Below are 14,344 nucleotides of genomic sequence, written 5' to 3' on the forward strand. Positions count from 1 at the left end.
CTCATTGCCATGTACCCCAATGTTCATAGCAGCACTCTCCACAATAGCTAAAACATGGAAAGAGCCTAAGTGTCCATCAACAGATGAATGGATCAAGAAGATGTGAATCTATTCTTAAATACATACTTTGCCACTTTAAAAAACTATACCCCACCCTTAAGACTCATGATAAATCTCCATTTGCTGATTCTATTTGCTGTAATTACCAAACCAGCTTTTGGGGGAATAGGGGGAGTTCCAGAATTATTTGTACTTCTAAACCTTCTAAACCTTATCATACAAATTAAAATGTACGTTATAAGGGGCACCTGGGTGGCTCAGTTGGTTAAGCATCTGACTTTGGCTCAGGTCATGATCTCATGGTTCATGGGTTCAAACCCCACGTCAGGCTCTGCACTCACAGCTCAGAGCCTGGAGCCTGTTTCGGATTCTGTGTCTCCCTCTTTCTCTGCCCCTCCCCTGCTTGCACTCTGTCTCTCTCTCTCTCTCTCTCTCTCTCAAAAATAAATAAAACCATTAAACATTTTTTAAAAAAATGTATGTTATATAAATTCATTAAGAAAGCTTTAATATAATGTTTATATAGTAGTAGAATCAAAGAGGTTCCAAATTAAGTCCCACCTCAGAGCTAGGCATTAAAGGGTTTATGCTGACTAGCTTTACGTTAACTTTCATCAAACTCTATGGTCACTTAAAAAAAAAAATCTCTACCACTCCAGAATGCAATGCACTTGACTTCCTCCATACTACTGTTAACTCAGGCATTCCTTTTTTCTTCCCTAACCATCCCCCAAATAGTCCCCTTTCTAATATGTCTTCAAAGCATCTTTTCTTCCTGCCACCAAAATATACATTATATAGTGTTACAATAATCTATTTCCATGTTTGTTTTCCCTCTGAGACTACAAGCATCTTCAGTGCTAGGGCTTATACTTAACTATTTTAATGGATGAGTTTAGTAGCAAATTAGATACAGAAAAATAGCAGACTAGTACTGAAAAATAAGGAAGTTCAAAAATGAGGTGAAGGGAATACAAAATGAAAGATTAAAAGAGACAGAGGGCAAAAAAATCTAAATCTATCTGTGTTTCAGAAACAAAAAAGAAAAATAATGATTCAAAGATATTATGTGAAGAGGTAATGACAAATTTTTCAAAACTTTTAAGAAAATACCAACCCATGAATTCAAGCTATTCAATCAACTTCAAGCAGAAATATACAGGGGTAAAAAGTCCACACCTGGACACATGGTAAAACTTCAAAAAATCAAAAACGAAGAGAAAATCTTAAGAGCAGCCAAGGAAAGGGTACCTTTAAAGGAGCTACTGTAGACTGACAACAGACTTTTCAAAAATAGCAATGAAAGCTAGAAGAAATAGAATGACAGTTTCTTTACAAGTTATAATTATCAAGCTTATATTGTAAACTCAGTGAAAATACCTTTCAAGAATTAAAAAAAAAAAAAACACTACCAAGATGAAAAGAATGTCACAAATATAAACTCTTTAAAAGAAAACTCTAAAAGTGGCAGAAATAGGTAGATCAAAAGAAAAATTAGTAATGAAGAGCACAGAAAATGGTTTACATACGAGAAACCTTAAATGACCACTATATCAATCAATAATAGAGTCATGTAAAGGTTTCAAGAAGCTAGAATAAGAAACATGGCAACAACAATGTATCAGTCAAGATATGGGTAAGTGGAGGCATTCTAAGGTCTTTGAATTATATGGAGATGGGTAAGAACAGTGATTAACACTATAGTGTATGAAAAGCATGCATTTTGTACTGTCTAAATTAACTAAAACTTCCAAAATAACTGACTGATGTTTCAAATACTATAAAAATGGCAAGAAAGAAGAAGCACTGAAAGCACAAAATATAAATCCAAATATATCAGTAATTATTTAAATATGATGGGCTAAATGATCTAGGTAAAAGACAATCTCAGACTGATTAACAGATTTGTCTAGGTAAAAATGAATAAAATAAAACTCAACTATATGTATTATTTACAAGAGACATATCTAAAAACACAGTAATATAGAAAAGTTGAAAGTAAAAGACTAGAATACTCAGTCAATAATCCCAACCCCCAAACTATATTTACAACAGACAAAAGATACTTCTCAGGAACAAAAATTATCGGGGGTAAGACAGTCATTTCACAATAATAAAAGGTTCAATTCATCATAAAGATAAATCAACTATAATTAGTGGATACCCAATAACATGGCCAAAAAAGAAAGTAAAATTGACAGAATTCAAAAGAAAACAGCAATTCCACATTCCACTAAATATTAACAGTGTTTTTAGTAATTAAAAGAATAAGCAGACACAAATCCAGTAAGGATGCAGATTTTAACATAACTAAATGCTTAACCTATAAACATGCTAAGGATAACACCCAACAACTGGAGAATGTGCATTATTTTTTTGGCACACACAGAACATAAAACAAGTATCAGCACAAGGCACCGCAGTATAATAAGAAAAAATCAATGAATAAAGGATAACTGGGAAGTCCTCATGGTTAATAACTAAGAAACACATTTTAAAAAAATTATTTATTTAGTTTTGAGAGAGACAGTACATGCAAGCAGGAAAGGGGCAGAGAGAAAAAGAGACAGAGAACCCCAAGCGGGTTCCACATAAAGCCTGGCATGGGGCTAGATCTCCTGAACTGGGCAATATGACCTGAGCCAAAGTCAAGTGTCAGATGCTTAACTGCCTGAGCCACCCAGGCACCCCGACACTTTATTTTTAAGAGAGTGTGTGTGCAGCCTAGGTGCCCCAAGAAGCACACTTTTAACTAGTTCATGAGATCACAAAGACATAATGAAAATGAGAAAATATTTCAGGGGTACCTGGATAGTGCAGTGATTAAGTATCTAACTCCCGATTTCGGCTCAGGTCACTATCTCATGGCCATGGGATCAGTCCCACGTGGGACTTTGTGCTGAGCATGAAGCCTGCTTGAAATTCTCTCTCCCTCTCCCCCTCCTCTGCTTGCAGGTGCACAAGGAAGGAAGGAAGGAAGAAAGGTTGGTTGACTGTTTTCAAAGTTATTACAAACTTTAGGTGATATCAGTATCATGGTTTCACAGATGCTCCTCCTTTTGTCTTTCCTTTTTAACAATAAATTAGTTACCTAATGAACAAAAGTGCTTTTGTGAAATTTGTGGTATCTATCATCATAGGTCAAAGGACTTGGGAGCTGTCTCACCCATATTCGCATCCAGTACTAGGCAGACAAATCTTGGTAACCCAAAATAAATCAAAGACTTGATTATCAAAGACCTGATACCATAAAACTCTTAGAAGAAAATGTAGGAAAGAGCCCTCTACAACAGCCCTGGCAATGGTTTTTTGGATATAATACCAAAAGCACAAGCGACAACACCAAAAGCACAAGCAACAAAAGCTAAAATAACTTCAATTTACATGTAACTAAAAAGTTTTTGCACAGTAAAAACAATTAACAAAATGAAAAGCAATATACAGAATGGGAGAAAATATTTGCAAATTATCTAATAAAGGGTTAATATCCAAAAACCATAAAGAACCCACACAATTCAACAGCAAAAAAAGAAAGGAAAATCTGATTAAAAAATGGGCAGAGGAGCTAAATAAGCATTTTTTTCTGAAGAAAACATTCAATCATAGAGAAGACAAGAGGTAAATGCATGTCCTCAAGGCTATGGAGATACAGGAACCCTTGTATTTTGGTGATGGGAATGTAAATTGATGCAGCCATTATAGCAAACAGTATCAAGGTTCCACAAAAAATTAAAAATAGAACTAGCATATGATTCAGTAATCTCAGTCCTGGGTATATATTTAAGGGAAATAAAACTATATCCAAAATACAAATGCACTCCTATGTTTACTGAAGCATTTACTAACAATAGCCAAGATATGGGAAAAAACCTAAAGATCCATCAATAGTAGTATGGATAAAGACACAGGGTGTGTATGTTTGTATTTATACACACACACAATGGAATATGTATTATGCAGCCATTTATGACAACATGGATGGACCTTGAGGACATAATGCTAAATGGGGTACTTCAGACACAGAAAGACAAATATGTAAATTATCCCTTAAATATGGAATCTGAAGAAGCCAAAATGTCATAAAACAGAATGAAGAATGGTGGTCGCCAGATGCTGGAGGGTGGGAAGACTGAAGCTGTGTCTTTAGGGGTATAAACTTGGAACTGGTAAATAAACAGGTCCTGGAGATCTAATTCACTGCAACTGATTATAGACAACAATGCTATACTATAAACTTCATAGTTACTAAGAGACTAGATTTTCTTGTTCCCACCACATAAAAGATGATAATGATGTGACTTGATAAAGGTGTCAGCTAATGCTAGGGTGGTAATTATATTGCAATATATAATGTATCAAACCAACATGCTGTACCCCTTAAACTTACAAAAGGTTACATGCACACTATATTATCAATAAAAATAAATTAAAAAAATTTACATATGGTAACTTCTATGATGCAATTAAGCAATACTGGGATGATTATTCAGAAGCCCTGAACACATATATTAGAAAAGAGAATAAATTTAAGGTGCTAAGCATCTATCAAGTTAAGCGTTTTTTTTAAGTTTATTTATTTTGAGAGAGAGAGCAAACAGGGTAGCGGCAGAGAGAGAGGGGAAGAGAGAGAATCCCAAGCAGGCTCTGCACTGTCAGAACAGACCCTGAAGTGAGGCTTGAACTCATCATGAACCATGAGATCATGACCTGAGCCAAAATCGAGCTGGACACTTAACTGCCTGAGCCACCCACATACCCAAGTTACTTAAAAAAAAAAACAAAAAACACCAAAAAGCCAAATAATTCCAAAGAGAACAGGAGAAAGGAAGTATTCAGATAACAGCAGAGAATAACAAAATAAAACACACAAAAGAAAAGATCAGTAAAGTGAGAGAGAGAAAAAGAGAAAATAGAGAGAGAGAGGCAGAATATGGGAAATCTTAGAAAAGTGGTCAAGGAAGAGAAATGGAGAACATACCAATATTAGCAATAAAAGAGGGAATGTTACTATAGATAAATGCGGACTTTAAACAAATAACAGATGTTATAAATTATGTCAATAAATTTGAAAATTAAATGGATAACATCTTAAGAAACTAATGTCACCAAAAAGAAGTTAAAACAGGGTAACAATTACCTATAAAATTCAAAGTGCTATGAGACACCTTAAACTAAAACATTAGAATATATTTGCAATCTGACACTATAGGTTGACTAACTTCATACTCCGTGTTCAATCTTTTTCTCTCTTGCTTAAAATAAGAGGCAAGGGGGAAAACAAAACAAAACAAACAAAATTTCTCAGTCTCACTTGCAGTTGGGGGGTAAGAAAAAGGCAGTGTATGTTGCATGTGTCTCAATCCTATGGGAGATAAAAGCAGACATCTGTAGGTTTATTCTTCTGAGAATGCTTTTGCTTTTCTGATGAAAAGAGACTTGCTAAGCTCTCATCATCCTGGTGGAATAAAACTTGGGTTTTAATAAGAGCTCAAGAAAAGGCTGTGAGGTAATCCTACAAAGTAGGCTATCAGATCAGAAGGAACCTAAAAACAGAAAGCTCAAAACGTGCCATCCACACTGGCTGAATAATTTGCTGACTTGCCCTTGGCTTGGGATGACTGTGGGGAAGGAGAATGGATATTCTTTAAAAATTCCTATTGCTCTTGGGGTGCCTGAGTGGCTCAGTCAGTTAAGCACCCTTGGCTCAGGTGATGATCTTGCAGCTTTTTAGTTTGAACCCCATGTCTGCGCTGACAGCTCAGAGCCTGGAGCCTACATTAGATTCTGCGTCCCTCTCTCGCTCTGCCCCTCCTCTGCTCAACGCTCTGTCTCTCTCTCTCAAGAATAAATAAACATTAAAAAACAATTCCTACTGCTCTCACACAGGTCTGATGCAAGAAGTTTTTAAAAACTTTTTTATGTTTATTTTTGAGAAAGAGACAGAATGTGAGTGGGGGAGAGGCAGAGAGAGAGAGAGAGGGAGACACAGAATGCGAAGCAGGCTCCAGGTTCTGAGCCGTCAGCAGAGAGCCCGGCGTGGGGCTTGAACTCACGAACCATGACATCATGACCTGAGCCAAAGTCAGATGCTAACCGACTGAGCTACCCAGGTGCCTCCAAAAAGTTAAAGTTTATTTTATTTTTAATTTTTTAATGTTTTATTTTATTTTTGAGAGAGAAAAAGAGAAAGACAGCATGGGCAGGGGAGGAGCAGAGAGAGAGAGGGAGACACAGGATCTGATGACAGGCTCCAGGCTCTGAGCTAGCTGTCAGCACAGAGCCTGACACGGGCTTGAACCCACAAACTGGGAGATCATAACCTTAGCTGAAGTCAGGTGCTTAACCGACTGAGCCACCCAGGCGCCCTAGTTTAAATTTATTTTAATTGGCCTCAGGTTGATAATGCTTCTAGGCCACCTTCCCAAAAATATGCAAATCTTCTTTAAAAAAATGCATTTTAAAGCCAGACCTAAAAGAATTCCCACAGATAAAGTTCCAGTGAAAATGTGCACACAATTAGAAATCACAAAGCTCAGGTAGAAAAAAATTCACCATGAATGAGAAAAACACTACACTGTAATGTAGCGTTTATTTATTATGACTTATTATCATTTTCTACCAAATGTGAAAAGTGTATCTAATATGTAAAATTAAATATAAAGGGTATCAAAAGAATGACCAGGACAAGAGACTATAAATAATTAACAAAACAGAACTTCTAGTATAAAATATTATATAATAGAAATTAGAAATACAATACATGTGATCAAGAGCAAACTGGTCACAGGTAAAAAGAGTATTTGAGAAATGGAGATGGATTTGAAGAAATTATCATGCATCGAACTGGAGTTCCAAAATGAAAGAGTTGAGAGAATACAGGAGATTCAATATTCAAATAAAAAACAAAGGCTAAGAATTTCCCATAATTGATGAAATATATAAATCTCAGATTCAAAAAAACCTAACAAATCCTAGGCAAATCAAGTAAAAGGAAATCTACACCATTATATTAAAAAAGCAGAACACAGCAGACAGATATTATCTTAAGAAAAACTAAGGAAATATCTTTTTGAAGTGTATACCTTCAGGACGAAAAAGAAACAAAATGATTCTAGAAGGAAGGTCTAAGAAGCATGAGGATATGGTAGACAAAGAAAATAATAAACATGTTGGTAATTATAAACCAACAATGACTATATGAAACAATAATTAGATCTAATTTGTGGAATTGAAGATAAAATGATAGAACTAGAATACGGACAACAATGGCATAGAAGTGTAGTTAAGCAGCCTGGATTTAAAGTGTTCTGTTTATTGTGTGGTATGAAAAGAGGGGATACCATTCACAGTACAGCTGACAAACAGAAACCACACTAGATAGTTTGAACAGAGGGAATTTAATACAGGGAACTGGTTACATCATATATATCCAGATATTATGCAAAGGATGAGGGACAATACAGTGATAAATTAAAGAGCTTAGGCAGGTGTACTGCTATGGAAGTCACCAGAAAATATAATGTGGTTAAAATGCTCCTAAGAGGAGATTTTTCAGAGCCAGAATGATGAGTAAAAACAATTTGTTAGTAATTTCACCAACAATGCATAGAGCAACAGATATACTGTTTTTGGAGCATTTAGTATTTTTTCTAAAACCACAACTGAATAGTTAGCTTCCAAGATGAATTAGAGTTCTAGAACATAGGAACAATCCATATTCTTAGAAGGCTCCTGATTACTTAAGGTCCAGCCTTAAACTGGCTCCCTGATTCTTTTGGAGGTACATAGTAACATAGCTGACCTTGAGTCTCCCCAGCCCCAAGAAAGCTTCCTCAGACTTTACCTACATCCAATGACGTTTCAAGTCCAGAATTAGAAGAGCTTAGGTTCTCATAATTGACCTTTTATCAAGATATTAAAACACTTTATTCATAAAACACCCTAGAAAGGGCATATATAGTATATCCTCCAGGTTTTACAAATGAGAAAAGCAAGGTTTAGAAGGGATGCAAGTGGTATACAACTATATAATGGTCCAACCTGGATCATCAGATCTCAGATCATATAACCTTTGATCTTTATTTTATATGCAGCTGACTCCCAGTGCTCAATATTCATTAAGTGGTACTTATACAGCCAGGATGCCTGATTATGGAACAAGGCTATTTACTTATTGCATTAAAAAAAATAGCACGAGGAAATATTGTTGAAACAAACCTAGCTAAATATAAATTAATAAAAGTAGTAGCATGCTGAAGCACTCTTCCATCTCAAGTCTTACAAAGTTCCTTTACAAACTTCCATCTCAAGTCTCAGCTACTGTTCACTCACCAACATTCTGGTTTTCACTTGGTATTTATATATTGATATTTTAAGAATAAACTGCTCCAGAATCTTGCCATGTGTTACAGTTTTATTAACTGTTTATATTTCCCCTAAAATCTAGCTATTTTGTTTAAACAGATAGGCTTACCTTATATAGCCATCTCAACATGCCTGGATTATAGGAATACTTACATTATTAATGGATGCTTAATCAGTTAATTTGTGTACTCATGATGACCTCTGTCATATGTCATCAATTAAAGTAATGTTGTTGAGATCTTTTTTTCCCCCAGTTTTTCAAAAGTTTATTTTGTTTTGACAGAGGGAGTAGAGGGGCAAAGAGAGAGGGAGTGAGAATCCCAAGTAGGCTCTGCTCTGTCAGCCCAGATAGAGTCTGACATAGGGTTTGAACTCACAAACATGAGATCATGACCTGAGTCAACATCAAGAGTCAGATGCTTTTAACTGACTGAGCCACCCAGGAACCCCACTGAGAAATTCTATAACTAATACAACATCTGGTTTAGCTTTCTTAATATTTTATAAAAATAGCATGGATAAGATTGTGGGCTGTAACTTTTTTTTGTTAAGGTGAATGTAGGCATTAAAAATTTCAAAATTGCTGTACCTGTTATATTACATCTTAGTGTTTGAAAACTGACACTGTATCACCTGGCAGAGAAGACTTCTTCAATCTGTACGTAACTCTGTAGTTAGGGCATGTACAGGTCTTCCATAAATTCTCCTTAAGATAGTGCTACCTTGTTTTATTCTTTTCTACCTCTGGTAACAATAATCTGTATCATCAACCACTATACACCTGTTGGACTGGTTAAAAAATATATTAACAATACCAAGAGCTGGAGAGAATGTGGAACAACCAGAGCTTTCATATATTCCTGACAAGGATGAAAAATGATATAGCCACTCTGGAAAACATTCTGGTAGTTTCCTATAATGTTAAACATATTCTAACATATGACTTAGGAATCATACTCTTAAGCATTTACTAAAGTGAACTAATAACATATTTACACAAAACCTATTAAAAGGTAGATTATCAGCCTTACTGATAATTGTTAAAAACTGGTAAACTACCCTCATGTTCTTGGTTAATGGATAAATTATGGTAAATCTATACAATGGACTTACTACTCAGCAATAAAAAAGAATGAATTATTGATAAATCCAAGAACATGAATGTACTTCAAAATGCAGTCAGTTGCAAAAGATTATATACTTTATGACTCTATTGGTATGATATTCTTGAAAAGCAAACTACAGTGACAGACAACAGACCAGTGGATGCCAGGGAATGTGGAATGAGGAGAGGGTGTGACTCCAAAGAAACAACACTGTTCCTTTTTCTGACTGTGGTGGTTACATAAACCTAGCGTGAATTAAAATTTATGAAATGATATACCAAAGAAGAATCAATGTTATCGTGCATTAGCTTTTTTAAAAAAATTGTATCATTAAAGAATTCAAACGTTAGGAATCTAGGAATCATGTAATCTCATGATTTTAAAGATGAGGAAAGAAATCCAGGCGTGTTAAAAGTGACTTGCTAATTAATGATCATAATTACTCAATGGCAACCCTTTCCTTAAGAATTTAAAACTTAATACAAAGTATGTTTAACTCAAAATGAAAAGTTCAGTCAGAAATAAAAAATATGCAGAATCACATAACAAGTCAGGCTACATATTTCACACTTACATTTTAATACATATAAAAGTCAACTATAATTTCTATGTCCTATTTAGGTGGACAGGCCAAGAATTTAAAAAAATTAAATTCCTACTTCTATTCAAGAGAGACTTCATAAACTGCATCTTAGACATTTGGAAAGAAAACTTCTTTAATATAGTTATTATCTCCAGAACTTAGAGGAATTTCTAAAGTTAACTCTAAAAATTTCCAATATTATTAATTTTAAACCAAATCAGTATTTCCCTTCTGGATATTCTAGATACTAAAGAAAATATCTACTACTTTAATAGGTAAAAATCAGTCTAAATTTGGTGGAGTATGAGAAGATGGAAATGGGAAGAGGTATAAGAAAAGGAAATAAGATGAAAACAAAGGTGGTTCTATTATAGAAATTACCAGCTATATTTAATCAAATATGAAATACATTCTTATAATCTTCTTTAGGGATGATACACAGAAGTCAAATATTCAAGATACTGGTTCTTTCCCAAATATTTCCTCTTATAGTCTCAGGTGCCAACTAAGACTTAGATTACCACTCCAGTTGACAGAGATCCAATAATTTTTTTCATAAGGTAAATTCAGCCTCATCTAATAATATCTCTATAACTTCTATGTGGGATAATACTAATGAGACTATCTTAAAGTATTCAGAAGGTCAACAGTTATGGGCATGAAGAAAACATCAAAAGAATTAATTTCTTGCTACTCCTAAGAATAAATTAACACTCAATATATTTTACCAACAACATGATCAGATCTTGATATTATAATGTGCAATATTTCAGAATTTTATAGTTAAGTCTTAAAGTTCATCTGATAAAAATATTATTTTACAAATAAAAAGCTAAATAGAGTTAATTATTGCAGAAGTGAATTAAGAGCAGGCCTAATTACTTACACAGTAATTATTCATATAATGTAGACTTAAATTTTGTCCCTTTTCTTTGAGCATTAGGCTTGCATACCTCTAAGAAGAGAGGAATTAGCTAAACACTTCTGTTATTAATCCGCATAATTTAGAGAACTGAAAGCAAAGAACTATGTTCTTGAATCTTCTTGTCAGACCTAATTAAAGTAAATGATTTTGTTTACCTTAATGCAATGTAAAATACAGAAAATTTTCTGGCAGTCCCACCTAGAATTAATTTTGAACTACCTTTAATCCTGTATTTTTTGTTTTTACTACTGTTAAATAGGTGATGAGGGAAAAAGGAAAAAACAACAACAGCTTACTACCAAGTTGTATGAATATGCCATTTGCAAAGAGAACAATTTTTTAATAAACTCAAATTTTAACAATCATGTCAATTTTATGCCACATAAAGTATTAAAAAGTTACAGAAGAAGCTACATTTCATGTAACATTTGCCCTGCAATTATCTGGAAAGTCAATATTAAAAATATTGACTGGAAAAAATATTCTGGATTTATTTAACCTAAAACTTTTATTCAAGGCTTTTTTCCCCTAAATTATTAAATTTTTAAAGTAATATGATAAACTATACTTTGGTATTTATTATAAGAACAAATACAAGATATTTACTGGTTTCTTTTTCTTTTTTTGAGATATACAACTTAATAGCTACTATATTGCAAGCTCTATGATCAGCCTCAAAAATAGGTGAAAACGTGTCCTTAACTACAAGGGGCATATGGTTTAGTAAGTGATATAAACATGGACAGAAGAAATCACAATGCAGTATAATACAACAATTACATGGACAAAGTATAACAGAAAGATAATCAGAGAAAATCAGGGAAGGTTTCACAGTGATATCCAAATTGGCTTTTGAGAAAGGAAAAGAATTTGATAGTAGGACCTAAAGGTCATTTCTTTATATGCAACTTTAGGGAAGACAAACCTAAAGTGACAGAAGATAGAACAGAGGTTGGTTAAAACCAGGGATTCAGACTAGAGACTGACTGAGAATCAGTGTGGTGATGGAAATCTTCAGGACCCACTGGTTTCAGTGACAGTTACCTGGGTACACACATTTGTTAAAACTCATCAAATCACATACTTAAACTATGTGCATTTTATCAAATTAATTTATATTCTGGTAATTTTTTAAGAGGGACCGGGAAAACCAAATAGGCTATTTGTCATGTGGCAAAAACTTTTCAATATTCCAATTACAAGGTAGTTATCAGTATTCTGTAAGGCAAAAAATGCTTTCTCTAAATAAACGGAGTTTAAAGCTCCAGGGCTGTTTCTTATTTTAGACTTCTCCTCAAGTCTAATGGGCAAAAAATGAAGAGCTCGGCAGAGTTCCAATAGAACAAGCTACTTCTAAGTTTATATGATATTGCTAAGAAAAGCATTTTAATATAAATTTCCATTTATATATAATTATTGAATGTGTGGGTAAGAGAATACTAGATGAGGAGTTGAAGAGTTCTTAGCTAACTTTGTTATTCTGGGAAAATTAATTCACATCTTTGGGATGATTTCAGTTCTAAAATAAGAGGATTGGTTTCTCTATGATTTCTGTCATTTTTAAGATTCAAATATTCTTACAAGGTTGAAATTTCTACATAGAGTCTTCAAATGAAATTCCCAAGGTAAGTCCCAGAAGTTGAAATTGATGGATTAAAATAAGTTTTATCAAGTACACTGAATATCTAAAGTATTTTATGCAACTTTTTACATTGGTAATTTGAGGTTCTTAGTCAAATGTATTAGTCAAATTTAATTAGTCAAATATAATTTTGCCTATCCCTGTTATTTCTTATTAACTAATCTCAGAGATACTTCTAAAATTTCTATGCAGTTGGATACATTACTGTACATATACCACTCATTTTCTCTGCAAATGAAGACACTGATGATTACAGAGATTACAAACCTTGCTTAAAATATCATCTTTGCAAAGACCAAACTATTAGACAAATGTGTCTTATATGATTTAATATAAAAAGTTTTAGAAAGAATGCATATATTATATACATTGATAAGTACTGACACAAAAAGAGAAATTATTTTCCAGGAAAGATATACAACAAAAAGTTAGTAATGCTACTTTTAGGGAAAGAGCTTAGGGTAGAGAGAGTCAGTTTTTCTATTTTTACTTTCTGTACCACTGAAAAATTTCCAACATGAACATTTGTTAATTCCACTGTTTAAAATCTTAGGTTGGACTTATGGGTTATATATTTTCCTTTTATTTTCTATATTTAAGGAAAAAAAAAGTAATGTTTGGATTTAAAAATTTTCTTCTTCCTTTTCAAACGATATGCCTGGTGGCTTAGTTGTTAATTCAGTTGCTTTGAGCACAAAGAACAAAGGTCATAGGTTTGATTAATTACATTTGTAAAGAATAAAAATATCCCTCGGTTATAGAATACATTTTTAACTTTAAAAAGTCATCTGGCAAACTCGTGCTGTTGATCACAAGGATGAATCAGGTAAGAGCACGCGGTTGACTCAGTACAAAACATTAATCTTGGAAAAATAACTCTAAGTGATGTCTTACTGACAGAGGGTAAGAAAGAAGACAGCAGTTACTCATCTCTAAGCAAATGTTTCAATTTTCATATCCATCAAGCCACCGTACTTCTGAATAGAAATATAAATAAGACCTTAACCATCAGAGAAAATACAGTCCCTGTACTTTCAGAAAAACTAAAAAGGATAGCTTCACAAAGTTTACTAATTTCAAAGAAGATATACCTATTAATGTACTATAAAAACATCATATAAAATACATATATACCTGTAACATCTTCTGGATCTGATACAACAATATGTGCATTTAGTTCCTGTAGCTTGTGATGCAGTTCTTCTAATTTTTTATTTGATTTTTTCAAAATGTTGTCCACATAAGCCAAACTTTTTTTATCTGTTGTGACCTTCCTCAGATTTTCAGCTCCTTCTTTGATTTTCAGTTCTTTCCTTATTTCTCTCTTGATTCGATCCTTGATATCATCCAATTTCTGTTGCACCATTGTATCTGAAAAGTCTAATTTTTGAACAGCACTCACATTCTCAGAAAATGGAAGACTTCGGGAATCTCCCTACAGGAAAAAAATAAACACACAAATGTGATAGTTTAGGAAAGTTAGCTGCTCAGTAAAATGTGCATCATAAGAACAAAACTGTATATTCAGTGATCCTTTATTAAATATATTATACTTAATTACATTTAATTCTTTTCTTAATAAGCAACAGACTAGTAACCTTTATTATTGCCATTCAAAATCCTAAGTTTAAAAACTCTGCCCACTCACTAAATAGCATTACCTG

The 14,344-nt window shown here is 33.6% G+C and overlaps 1 protein-coding gene across 2 annotated transcripts in view; it reads right to left on the minus strand.

Moving 5' to 3' along the window:
- PKN2 (protein kinase N2) overlaps positions 1-14,344 on the minus strand; it is a 138,243-nt gene that overhangs the window by 72,666 nt on the left and 51,233 nt on the right. For both annotated transcript variants that reach the window (XM_077746092.1, XM_077746093.1), the window contains exon 2: positions 13,815-14,115. In XM_077746092.1, coding sequence (XP_077602218.1) covers positions 13,815-14,115 — 301 coding nt within the window. The remainder of the gene's footprint in view (positions 1-13,814; positions 14,116-14,344) is intronic.

The sequence above is a fragment of the Crocuta crocuta genome, unplaced genomic scaffold (genome assembly GCF_008692635.1).
Source record: "Crocuta crocuta isolate KB4526 unplaced genomic scaffold, BGI_CrCroc_1.0 scaffold48, whole genome shotgun sequence".
In the NCBI taxonomy this organism is placed as follows: domain Eukaryota; kingdom Metazoa; phylum Chordata; class Mammalia; order Carnivora; family Hyaenidae; genus Crocuta; species Crocuta crocuta.